At 34.9% G+C, this 13,759-nt stretch overlaps 1 protein-coding gene across 1 annotated transcript; it reads left to right on the top strand.

Annotated features, from left to right (window-relative positions):
* The first annotated feature begins 8,229 nt into the window (after nucleotides 1-8,229).
* LOC107485911 (uncharacterized) lies at nucleotides 8,230-12,339 on the top strand. Its single transcript, XM_016106447.3, has 7 exons — nucleotides 8,230-8,549; nucleotides 10,048-10,154; nucleotides 10,278-10,319; nucleotides 10,449-10,536; nucleotides 11,530-11,629; nucleotides 11,881-11,981; nucleotides 12,095-12,339. The coding sequence occupies exons 1-7, from the start codon at nucleotides 8,419-8,421 to the stop codon at nucleotides 12,216-12,218; spliced, it is 693 nt and encodes a 230-aa protein (XP_015961933.1). The 5' UTR covers nucleotides 8,230-8,418; the 3' UTR covers nucleotides 12,219-12,339.
* The last annotated feature ends 1,420 nt before the right edge of the window (nucleotides 12,340-13,759 follow it).

Here is a 13,759-nt window from a genome sequence, read left to right as displayed (position 1 = left end):
ATGAGTAAATGACATAAAAATCCACTTCCGGGCCCACTTGGTGTGTGCTTGGGTTGAGCAATGAAGCATTTTCATGTAGAGACATTTCCTGGAGTTAAACGCCAGCTTTTATGCCAGTTTGGGCGTTTAACTCCAAGTTTTATGCCAGTTCCAGCGTTAAACGCTGGAAATTCTGAGGCTGATTTGCCACGCCGGTTTGGGCCATCAAATCTTTGGCAAAGTATGAACTATCATATATTGCTGGAAAGCCCAGGATGTCTACTTTCCAACGCCGTTGAGATCGCGCCAATTGGGCTTCTGTAGCTCCAGAAAATCCACATCGAGTGCAGGGAGGTCAGAATCCAACAGCATCTGCAGTCCTTTTCAGTCTCTGAATCATATTTTTGCTCAGGACCCTCAATTTCAGCCAGAAAATACCTGAAATCACAGAAAAATACACAAACTCATAGTAAAGTCCAGAAAAGTGAATTTTAACTAAAAACTAATAAAAATATACTAAAAACTAACTAAATCATACTAAAAACATACTAAAAACAATGCCAAAAAGCATATAAATTATCCGCTCATCATACACCCTCCTCAACATCGATTTCAAACGTCTTTGAAGGAGGCTCTATGAATGGACTTTCCAATGGAGGTTCAGCATCTTCTAAGTCTTCAACCACTTCCTCTTCTTCAATAATTCTGGCTTCCTCCACTTGTTCCAGTACAAATTCATGCTCCTTACTATTCACTGGAGTTTTTAATATCCCCTTCATGCTACGTTCTTCATTAGATTGTCCACATGAAGCCATGGGGGTTCCTTGAGTGTCCGAACGTCGGGAAGGTAATCGACTTATCGCTTGATCCAGGTGTTTAAGTATGAAATCGTATTCCTCCTTGATGGCTTTTTTTCTATGATAACTCCCTTCAACTATTCTTTTATCTTCGAGGGTCTCTCCTATCTCCACATTTTGGGCCTCCTCTTGCTCTAAGACAAAATCAGACTCCTTCTTGATGTCTTCCTTCACTGATTCTTCAACCACTCCTTCGACTTCAAGGGTCTTAACTACCTTCACCTTTAAGGCCTCCTCTAGCTCCGTATGAAGTATGGATTCACGAAGATGATCCCTTCTCTCTTGTTCCATGTCAATAGCATCATTGGGATCATGTTGTTCTTGGATTGATGGATGTGGGTGCTCTTCCATGGATGGTGGTGATGGGATGGAGAGATCATTCTATGGTTGAAAAGGAAATGCACTAGAGCTTGAGGGTTGATTGTTGAAGGTATTTGGTGGTCCAATTTGGGCGGCAAGAGCTTGTATAGTAGAGTTTAGATCGGCAAATGCTTTCTCCATGGAGGTTTGGGGTGGATAAGAGGGTTCATTTGTTGGGAGAAAGGGTTCATGGTAGGAAGGTGGTTCATCTTGAAAATGATAAGGAAATGGTGTATATTGAGGTGGTGGTTCTGTGTATGATTCATTTGGCTCATAAGTTGGTTGGTATGGTGGATACGGGTTAGGATCATATGGAGGTGAATGGTGGAAAGGGGCTTGTGAGTATAGTAGTTCAAAATAATATTGAGGAGGAGGGGGTTCATGGGTATATGGTGGGTCTCGTTGGTAGCTACAAGGGGGTCCACCATATCTATCATCTTGGTATGCATTATAGAATGGTCTTTGTCCATGATATCTTGGAAGGTGTTGTTGCCTAAATGGTTGATCAGATCCTCTTGGCTCCATCCATCTTTGGTTGCTTTGACCTTGATGCACATTCCTGTTGTAATCTCCTCTTCCTGCAATATAATTGTAACTAGACTCATAGCCAAAGGGGTGAGAGTTCATAGTAGTGAGAGAAAAATAAAAACAAAAATTAACAAAAAGAAAATATTTTGAAGAAGATAAGATTTTGAAAAAGATATGATTTTTTTTTGAAAAAGATTTGAAATTTGAAATTTGATTTTGAAATAAGATAAGATAAGATAAAAATTTTAAAATAAAAATCTGAAATTTTTTTTTGAAAAATATTTACAATAACCAATAATAAGGCACACGTTTGTAATTCTCCGGCAACGGCGCCATTTTGACGTTGGAATTTTTGCTAGTAAAGAATTTTGTAAAAATATAGTCGCGTTGTGAGTATAGATTCTAAACCAACAAAAAATCCCTTCGTACAAACGTTTTGGTTGTCACAAGTAACAAAACCCAATAAATTTATAAACCGAAGTATTCAAACCTCGGGTCGTCTTCTCAAGGAATTGCAGGGAAGTATGATTTATTTTTGGTTATGGAAAAACAGTATTTGGGTTTGAAAAAGGTTTTAAGCAAGAGAAATAGATTGCAAGAATTAATAAATTAATAACTAATAAAACTCTTAGCAAGGTATGAAAACTGGAAGCCCTATCCCAGTTATCCTTATCAATTGTGATGAGAATTGAATTTTTCTCCAACTAAGTTAACCTCTAACTATGAAGGTAAGTCAAGTGGATGGAATAAGTTTGGTTCCTTAGGTCCTAGTCTTTTCTTGGAAAAGGCTAGAGTTATTGGAACTCGAGTTAATTCTTGAAGAATTCCAATTTTCAGTCAACAATGAGTTTGACAACTCAAGAGTTACCAATTAATCAATTAAAGCCAAGAATATAAAAAGCTAGATAAAAATCATAAATCTGAAAATACCTCAAATTATATTATTTAAGAAAATCCTAGCATGAATGGTGCATAAGCCAAATAGGCAACATAAGTAATACAATCATCAAAGTATCTGAAAGTAAAAGAGAAATACAAAGTAAAAGGAATATTGAACCTGATATAAAGATGAGATAAATTCTAATCCTAATAGAAATCCTAATCCTAAATCCTAAGAGAGAGGAGAGAGCCTCTCTCTCTAAAAACTACATCTAAACTATGAAAAGTGAAAATTATGAATGAATGATTATGAATGGATGCATTTCCCCACTCTATAGCCTCTAATCTATGCTTTCTGGGCCGAAAACTAGGGCAAAAACAACCCAGAAATTGCTAATTTTGAAATCTGGTACGTACAGGTCGCGGGAAAGTGACGCGGAAGCGTCGTCCACGCGTTTGCGTGGGTTGAGATTCGCAGATGCGACGCAGGCACGTTATTCACACGTCCGCGTCACCTAACTTCGGAGTAGCTATGGAAAATTATATATCGTTGCGAAGCCCCGGATGTTAGCTTTCCAACGCAACTGAAACTGCATCATTTGGACCTCTGTAGCTCAAGTTATGGTCGTTTTAGTGCGAGAGGGTCAGGCTGACAGCTTTGCAATTTCTTCAACTTCTTGTATTCCTTCCACTTTTGCATGCTTCCTTTCCATCCACTGAGCCATTCATGCCTTGTAATCCCTGAAATCACTTAACACACATATCACGGCATCTAATGGTAATAAGAGAGGATTAATATTAGCAAATATAAGGCCAAAGAAGCATGTTTTCAATCATAGCACAAAATCAGGAAGGAGAATGTAAACCCATGCATTTAGTATGAATAAGTGTATAAAAGATTGATAAAATCCACTCAATTAAGTACAAGATAAACCATAAAATAGTGTTTTATCAACTGTCTCAAGGATTCCTTCTCACTACCCAACATCAACAACCTAGTCAACTCGCCATCCGGGTACAAGTATATGAGCTTCATGGAAAAAACATCATTCATCACACCCGATGGCATCTACTACTATACGGTCATGCCCTTTGGCCTGAAAAATGCTGGGGCCACGTACCAACGGCTGATGACCAAGATTTTTCAGAGTCAAATTGGCAAGATAATAGAATTGTATGTTGACGATATGCTCATCAAGACTGCCAAGTTGAAGTCCCTGTTGGGTGATCTTCGCCAGATTTTTGGATCCCTCTGTGAACATAAGATGCGCCTGAACCGGGTGAAATGTGCCTTTGCAATGGAGCTGGTAAGTTCCACCAGGATCTGTTAAGGACGTCCAAAGACTATCAGGATGATTTGTAGCCCTTTCGTGTTTTCTCGGGGCCTCGGTGCAAAGGGCCCTCCCCTTCTTCAACCTAATGAAAAAAGGAATCTCTTTCCGATGGACGGAGGAATGTGAAGTAGCTTTTCGACACTTCAAGAAACTTTTGTCGAAACCACCGGTGTTGGCAAAACCGCAACGTGGTGAGCTGTTATATCTTTACCTTGCGATATTGGATGAAACAATGGGCGTGACACTCATTCGAGAAGCAGGGAGTCGGCAACTTCCAGTGTATTTCATTAGCAAGGTATTTCAGAATGCAGAAAGTCGATACTCGAGGTTGGAAAATCTGGCATTTGCCTTGCTTATCTCATCCTAGCGGCTCAGGCAATACTTCCAAAGCCACCTGATCATAGTTCGAACCAACCAACCCATCAAATAGGTGCTACAGAAATCCGACTTGGCGGGGAGGATGATGGCATGGTCGATAGAGCTATCATAGTTCGACGTTGACTACCAGCCGAGGCATGCTATCAAAGCCCAGGCCATGGCAGACTTCTTGGTCGAAAGAGACAGTCCTGATACTGAGCCATCGACCCCGCAGTGGGAGCTCCATGTGGACGGAGCCTCCAATAATGTTTCAGGTAGGGGGTGATTCTGGAAAACTTGAAAAGGCTCTTGTACGAGCAATCCATTAAGTATGAGTTCCTGGTGTCAAATAATCAAGCCGAATACGAGGCCATCTTAGCTGGACTTTCATTAGCAGAGATGCTCGGAGCTAAGAGTTTGCTTGTTAAAAGTGATTTCCAGGTGGTCACTTCACAAATCAACGACACCTACCAAGTATGGGATCCACTACTTCAAAACTACTTGAAAAAAGTTCGAGAATTGTGTGCCAAAATCGGAGAGGTCGTAGTCTAGCACCTCCCTCAAGAAAGGAACACCAGGGTGGACCTGCTCTCAAAACGGGTCGTAGTCTAAATAAGCTAGATGCCAAAGTCATGGTCAAACTCTGGTAATAGCTTTATATATATTATAGATTATAGAGGTGAAAGTTTATTTTGTATAAAATTACATGAAAAAAAAAAGACCGTAAAATACATTCTTTTAATAAGGTTACATAATAAAAAACTAAAGAAACTTTTTATAGTGTAAGAGCACACAATTATTGTATTTCTAAAATCACATCTCCTGAAAAAATTGTGATCTTCCACACAAGAGAAGCATCGAGTTCACCTAATAAAATAGTTATTTTCACGACCAAAGAGTTCTGTAGCACTCTTTTATCACTTTGAACTTTTTTTCTTTCGAGTAAAGTGGCAAATAATCCTAAATAAATTTATATATTGAACATATTAACTCTTGAAGAAAAAAAGTAACAAATATATAAAGTATTTACACATTCAGTTCTTTTGTTAATTGTAAAACGAAATGGAGTTGGCCACGTGCACTGTTATGAACAGTGACGTGTCCATTATTGCTGATAGGTGGAAATGGAAATGTCGTCGTTTGCGGCGATCCTTCCCTCTTTAAATTAAAAAAATTCTCTTATCCTCCCTATGTCTCTTTATTTACACAGAAATCCAAATAAACCATCAAATCTTTCTTAAAAATTTTGTGACTTTCGTGAAGATTTTGGTCTCTGTAGACCAAAGGAGGAAGAAAGTTTTTAATGGTTCTCATTTAAGAAGGTTGTTGTTTTTTTTTTTTTTGTATGGTTCCAATAGTTTTAAAATTTTTTTGTGCTTGTTTAAAAGTGTGTAAATGAATTTTTTTAATGTTTTTAGTTACTTGTTTTGGAAGTGAGTTAATATAAACTCTAATTTTTTCTTTGTTCTTTCTTGTTCCTATATTTCACCATAGGGTGAGTTTGTTAAGAAAGGCAATGTTGTGAAGTTCTTTGATTTAGACCATTTAAACTTCTTTAATTTTAAAGCATTGTTCAAGAGTTTGAGATACCATGATTACAAGTCAATTTTGTGGTTTGACCCAATGCAATTAATTTTAAATTTTGATTGCATCCAATAGAAGGACATGCTGAGATTAATGAGTCAAGGGAGGACAAGATGACAAATAAGGATGATAATGAGTTTTACATTTTCTATGAACACATTATACTTGATGGTGAAGATGTTATTGCATGTGATGAATCTAGTAACCCTCTTGTATCAGAAGATGTTATTGATGATGATAGGTATGAAAGAAGAAGATGAGCCATACAAGCCCCTACCACTTAGATTAGAAAATGATGATATTGATGTAAATGATCATACAGCAAAAGTGAGAAAGGTGTATCCAAAATGAACGGTCACTAGATCAAAAATGAAGGAATCAAATGTGAGATTTGAGGATTTGGGTATTGGCAACAAAGGTGCTATGAAAAAGGATGCTAAGAAGAAGAGTAGTGTAGATGATAATGTTTGTCAAATGAAAGCAACAATTATCCTAAAGTTTGGACATCCCAAGAACAACCGGTTAAAATTTTCCATTGTTTGGAACTTATATATTATTGCATACAATTGGGAGTTACAGTTGGGAGCATACTTGTGGCTAGAACCTCTTCGATATGATATGCATCTCCCCTACTACTCAAGTCACTTCCATCGTTTCCTTCCATTTGTTATTTCGTGCTTGTTGAGTTTTTAGTGCTGTTCATTTTCAACGTGAGATAAGCTTTTAATTGAGTCAAGAGAAGGATTAAATTATCCTCAAGATGTGGTGTAATTTCAATCTTGAACTTAGTTACTATATTTAACGTTACATATTAGCATCATTGTTAATTTGACATTATCAATCAACGGAAGAATTTAACTTGTTCACTATGTGTCATCTTTGAGCATCTATTTGTTATTTTTGTTTTTAGAAACTAATTTGTCCGAAATGTAAATCCTTTCAGAACTTATTTATCACTTTACTCTTTACTTTTTTAAAAAGGAGCATTAATAGCTTCTTCTAAATATTTATAAATGTTATCTTATACACTTCCTTTTAAGATCAGAATTTATCCTTTCTTTTTTATTTTTCAATTTTAACTTATTTATTCAAGTCCTTTGACATCAACTTAAGTCAAAAGGTGATATTTCAAAGATGAAGTTAAATATTTACCCGTTTAAAAATATGAGACTAATTTTTAATTATTGCGACTAATATGCCTAATTAAAATGCTCAAGAAATAATTTTGGGCGTGTGAATTTGAGAGTTTAATTATATTTTTATGGGAATTGCTCTAGTAGTTTTTTAAATTATCCTTTTTTATATACTATCACATAATAAATCTAATTGTATGCATATTTAATACATAAAAATATAAAATAATTTATTTTATATATTTTATTTAAATATAGAATATCATGTTTAAATTAAATTCTAGATAATTATTGCATCATTTATATTTTTCTAAAACTATAAAACATGTGAATCACATTTTAGAATATATTTAATTTAGGTCAGGTTTTAAAAAATTCTTTTTATCAAATTTAAACCGTGTAAATTAATTAAATGTATGATTATTTTGTGTATTAAAGACGTACCAAATAGATTTTTTATATAATATGCAAGAGAAAAGATAATTCACTCTAATTTTAAAAGAATTTTAAAACAATTAAAGATGTCAAATAAACAAACGAGTGGACAAGTTTTCGCCGATTCATTACCTGTGATGAGCAAGAATTAGAAAAACGAATTGTCCCGTATTTTAAACGAGTTAAGAAAATTTTAAACTCGACTCGTCTGAGTGAATGAGTTAGATAAGTCGGTCCATTTAACTCTTTTTTTATTTTTTTATTTATTTTGTAAAACAAAATTACATCATAATTTTGTAATTTTTTATTTTTTATCCATACAAGTAAAAGAGATTTTGTAATTCAAAAGAAACTTTACATACTAAAAAAGAACAAAAAAAGAAAAACGAGTCAGAAAAAGACAAATTGTGCTCGCTCGACTCAAAATCTTTACTTGTGAGTTATATGAGTTGAACTGACTCACTTCTCTACGAGTTGTGATTTTACTTGTTCGACTTAACTATTTTTATGAGGGATCCTAGTCGCAGCTTTTTTTTTGGTCTCCCGGCAATTGCCATATATTTTTAGCGTGGGAGGGTTTTTTTTTTTCTTTTTGTATTGGTTGTGTTGCAAGTGTTTTCTTTTTGTTTTTGGTGAAGTAATGAAGTTTGATTTTACTGGTCGTAAACCATCTCAATGCGTGAAGCCCAATCAGATCAAGATCGGTAGGACCAAATTCCGTCTCATCCCAAGCCGAATATAAAATGACCAATACATCTGAAGAGCCCATAAAACTTTCTCATTCTCATCCCATAGCACTATTTAAGTATTTATTCCTCTTCCTTCCTCTCGTTTGTCCTTTTTACTCTTCCTCTTCCGTCATCGTCATCATCTTCTGGCGGTTACTGTACAAAACCAAATCCGTGCATCAGAAGCAGCGACGACCTTAAAACTCCGTCTCAGGAAGCTCGTTGATCCAAGAAAGAACCACAAATGACGACGGCAGCGCGACCTACATGGGCTCCGGCGAAGGGTGGCAACGAACAAGGAGGTACCCGAATTTTCGGTCCCTCACAGAAATACTCTTCCAGGGACATCGCTTCCCACACCACCCTCAAGCCCAGGTACGATTCCTCCCCCCGCCCCGGAAATTAATTTCTCTTGTATTCAATTCTGAATTTTGTGTGATATGTTGAGTAATCGTGTGGATTGAAAAGAGGGTCTAGGGTTTCGTTACGCGTACTCGAAATTTGGGATTGAACATGAATTAGGTTTTCTGTGAAGATTTTAATTGAGAAGTCGCAAGCTGTTGTGTTAGTATGAATCTGCTTTTTAAAGTTAATGACTTCATAGTTTAGGTTGAAAGTTGAAACTCTTTTGTAGTTTTAGATTTGTCGCAAGTGGTATTATTTGTTATGAGAAATTATGGATCCTCCTAATTGGTTATTTACTTATCTATTTTGCTTTGTTGGGTTTTTTATTCCGGCAATCAAATGCAATTGCGAATTCCAAATTTTAAATATCAGTTCCTATTGAAATTTGTTGCTTTGATGGTGGGAAAGTGTTACCTATTACCCTGACTTCTCTTTTTCTTAGATTTTCTGAGAACTTCTCCATGGTTAAGAAAAACAATGATCTCTAGTATGTAGGTTTTATTATAAAATGCTGCAAGATATTCACCCATGTATGGAGAAAAGGAAGCTTCATGCTAGAGCAGCAAAAGTAAACATTTATTAGCAATTTTTGGACTTACAAAAATGATAATTTCTCATTTCTTATATGAAACAAGACTGGAGGTGCAAAATTTTAGGTCCCATTATAGTTTTAGTTCAAATTAGGGATGAAACACACAAACGATATCCAGATTAATACTTTTGTCAGATAAACTGCAGATATATTTGGAATGACCTAAAATACCAGCCACACCCAACCATAGGAATAATCACACTCATTCAAGCAAAATATGTATCTGTTTTTCCCAACAGAAGATGCAGGACACCCATAATAAGAAAAAGGCCAATTAGCCAAATAGGTAGGTAATAAGGAATGAACTGGGTAGGTTAACAGAGAAGTATATGCTTTGCTTATATTTGCACGATGTTATGATTTGCAATATATTTTGTACCTTGAAGCAGTTGTAATATCATCTAGGGTGCAATATGGAATTTGGGACAATTTTGTCTGGGCAAAAAAGTTTTCACTGTGCCCTAGATTGAATAATGGAAAGTTTGGAAAGTAATCACGGTCAATTTATTTTCTGGGTTAATGTAATGAAAAGCTCTTTTGAATTCATATATTAGAATATTAGATGTTGGTGAAGTGACTGAAGCGATAGGGTTACTAACTTTATTTGCTAAAACTTCTCAATCAGTGTGGTTACAGTTAGGTGTGGGTGTCATGGCTGTTTTCATCGTCTTCTCATGTTCTCTTGTGTAAACTTTTGATATTATCTTTATGTTCGCTGTCTTTCTCATGTATTGCTCCTCTCCTTTGGTTATGTTGCACCTTTGATCATTTACTGATGAAAAAATTCTCCATGTCAATGATGCATGTTAAAATGTTAGTCCCTCATTTAACTGGTGTATCTTTTCCTCCCTAATGAATGCGTTTTAAATTTGCCAGGAAAGAAGGCCAGGACACAGAGGAGGAATTGAAGAGAAGGAACCTACGTGATGAGCTAGAAGAGCGTGAGCGGAGGCATTTCTCATCGAAAAATAAATCTTATAACGGTAAAATTTCAATAGTGATTCTCTTTAAAAACTTTTTGCTGCAATAACTCATCTCGGATAAGCTTCTATTTCATTTGTTCTAAGCTATTATATTCTAATATTCTATTTTCTATGTTTTGGCAGATGACGGAGATCGAGGAAAGGGTAACCATCTTTTGTTGGAAGGTATTCTCTTTACCGAATGTTAAAAATTAAATATTTTGAGCATGGGCTTTCACTGAAAAATAGAAAGAGAGAAAGCAGAACAGCATTCTACGTTCAGTATTCTCATTTGGTGGGTCTTTATTGTAACAGGTGCAAGGAGAGACATTGAAGATCGCATTGTTGCACGTAGTATTGATGCAGATGATTCTGATGTTGAAGTCAAAAGTGACAATGAGAGGTTTGCTATTTGAAATACAGTTAAATTTTAGCTATTGAGTGTTTGCATGAGTTTGCAGCATGCATCCTTTATGTGCCACTGATTTAATTAAAATCATCTTTACTGCTTCAAATCTGCAAGCATGCTAGTATTAGAAAGTAGTAACATGACAAAATATCTTTCTGCATATAGCCTTGTGGGAATAATTCTAGCTCATTATTTATGCATGTTTATCGTTTGATTTTATGGTTTGCAAAGCAATAATTGATTGATACTTTATTTACACATTCAAAGTATAAGACTTCACATAATGCTTATGTGATTACAAATGGATCAAAATATATTATTGGTGCAATGGTGCTTATATATATACTCATGCTATAATATAAATGACATCCTATAACTTATAGACACTTAACTATTAGCGGATGTAAGTGTTAGCATTGCTTTTCACCATTGGAAGTTACTGGATTAGCAATTAAATGTTTTCCTTTTGTCACATTTATTTCGAAACAAATCCAAATAAGCTCAAACCAAGTGAATAATTCTATGTTGTCATTTTAACACATTGTGCTTTTTATTTTTGTTTTCCATATTTTTGTTTAGCAGCTGATATTTTCAATCTCATAATTCCTTGTCCTCTGTTGTATTGTTGGCTGCTGCATTTTAAATTAGAGAAAAAGACAAATAGGTCTTTGATTGTTTAACTCGAAGACAAATAAATCCTTGACTAATTGAAAATTCAAAAAGCGTCCCTCATTCTTCAAAACGCGAGACATCTAAATGCTTCCGTCCCACAGAGGGACTTAGATGTCTCGCGTTTTAGAAGGTGAAGGATGTTTTTGTATTTTCAATTAGTCAGGATTTATGTTCAAGTTAAAAGGTCAGGGATCTATTGTCGTTTTCTCTTTAAATTTCCTTTTCTGGTATTTGATGCCAAACTTCTTACTTCAACTTGTGGAATCAAACAAGTTGAATTATAGTTTAATTTAAGTGTCATTTAACTTATGTCAGTGATGATGACGATGACGATGACGACGAGGATGACACTGAAGCTTTGATGGCCGAGCTCGAACAAATAAAGAAGGAAAGGGCAGAAGAAAAGCTACGCAAGGTAAAGTTATTATCTCCTCTTTTTGTTGTACTTAACCTGTCAAGTCATGCCTCTGAAACTCTCTAGATGGGGATCTCAAACTCTTCTTTCCATTTTCTCCCATACTAGTACTATTGTCTATTTACTTTGTTGTGGGAGGGATGGTGCTCGAGCCATTCTGCTTGTGTATTACAGATGATAGTTGCTGGGTCTGAATAGAGTTGTCATGATTCTTAGTATGTTACTTTTAATTGTATGTTGTCCTTGTGCAGGAACGGCAAGAACAAGAGGAAGAGCTTAAAGTAAAGGAGGCAGAGCTTCTGCGAGGAAACCCTTTGCTAAATAATCCTACGTCATTCAGCGTGAAAAGAAGGTTTGAATCTACAGATTTATATTCCTTGAAAACCAAAACGGCAGTTATTGGCTAGGTTTCTTTATGATTTTTATTTTCGTTAACTGTTTTGCGCGTGCATTTGGTTGTTTTAGGTGGGACGATGATGTGGTGTTTAAGAACCAAGCCCGTGGTGAAACCAAGGTGGCCAAGCGATTCATCAATGATACCATAAGGAATGATTTCCACAGGAAATTCCTGCAAAAATACATGAAGTAAGGGCTCGTGTAGAAGCCTGAGTTGTTTCGAGTTGAAGAAGAAACTCGCTCATTTCCAGCTTGTGTTTTGTATCTAAATGTATGATTTACTTGTGATGGATGAATTTACTGATATTTTCTTATGTATTTTTACACGGTACTAGTGCATACCTTCCGTGCTCCTTTGGCTCAAGGTTTTAAAAATCTTACCCATCTGGCTATCTCATAGTTTGATCATTGAAAATGAAAATCCGGTCTGGTTCTACAACAATTAGGTTATGTTTGAAAGGGAGATTAAGATTGAAAAACAGAGACTATTTGATAGAAATTAAATTAAGTCTCTGAATTATGTTTAGTGTAAAATGTATTGAACTGAGTTATGTTGTAGTATCATATTTAGTTTAAGATAAATATAGAGACAAGTAGATTTGGAATTTGAAAAGGTAAATGAGAGTATCTTTAAAAAGAAATGTCATTAAATTTTTAGTTTCTATTATAAATATCATTCTTTTGTTTGTTACTCACTTTCTTGAAATGTGGAAAGAATTAAAATTTGGTTTAAAACTTAAATTTTAGTTTTGATTTCTGATAAATAGACATAATATTTAGTTTTAATCTCTCAGTTTCAATTCTAATTAGTTTAACTACTAAAAATATATGTGAATAATTTTGTTGATAAAAATGTATTTGAATCTTGTTATTAACAAAAATATATTCTTAAATAATTTTAAAATGCGATAAAAATGTCTAAGAAAAGTATTATTTCTTTTGTGAGTGACAAATGGCTTATGTATTACGCATTTGAATCAAAATTTAAATTTTATAGGAATATTTAGATAATTATTTAAAAAATAAAAAATTTAATTTTTATATTTTTTAATTTTTAAAAGTATTATTGGTTGTTGATAAAAAAATTACAAAAAATATATACTTAGCGAAAATCATCAAATTTTAATAATAAAAATATCTTATTTTTCTAATCATATTCGTAAAAAACTGCATTAAAATTCAATTTCTAAAATATTTTTTGAGAATACATATTTAATATTAGGCATATCGATAAAATTATTTAATGTATTTTTTTTTATTTATCCATTCCAATTTTAGAAAAACAAACGAAGCCCTAAAATCACTTGCGCTTATTTTATTGTATCATTACAATTTTTTTTTTATAAAGAGCCAAGAAATTTGAAGTGTTGGATAATGGCTACTCACTGAGTCATATGTGCTTTAGACTAGTGAAAATAAATTTGGCTGGATTTTTCTTCAACTGGTGCGAGTGATTTTTGTCCTCTATGAGAGGAGCTTATGTGAGAGGGGGACGTCCAGATCCCATGATCCTAGAGAAAGGAGAAGGGAAGGAGAATCATCTTTGAGAAACTTAAAAAAGGTGAGGAAGACGAGAGAAGCGGAGGAATACTCTGGAGAGATGGCTCTGACACCTAGAGTGGAGGAATGGATGATGGAAACAGAGGTCGAGCATCAGAAACATGGAAGACAAGAGGCCCAAGTAGAAGAAAATAGCAACAAGGAATAAGAAAGCAGGGTCGGAGGAGTCCCCCA

The sequence above is a fragment of the Arachis duranensis genome, chromosome 1 (genome assembly GCF_000817695.3).
Source record: "Arachis duranensis cultivar V14167 chromosome 1, aradu.V14167.gnm2.J7QH, whole genome shotgun sequence".
NCBI classification, from domain to species: Eukaryota; Viridiplantae; Streptophyta; class Magnoliopsida; order Fabales; family Fabaceae; genus Arachis; species Arachis duranensis.
Note: the sequence above shows the minus strand (reverse complement) of the source record. Positions and strands in the feature narration are given on the sequence as shown.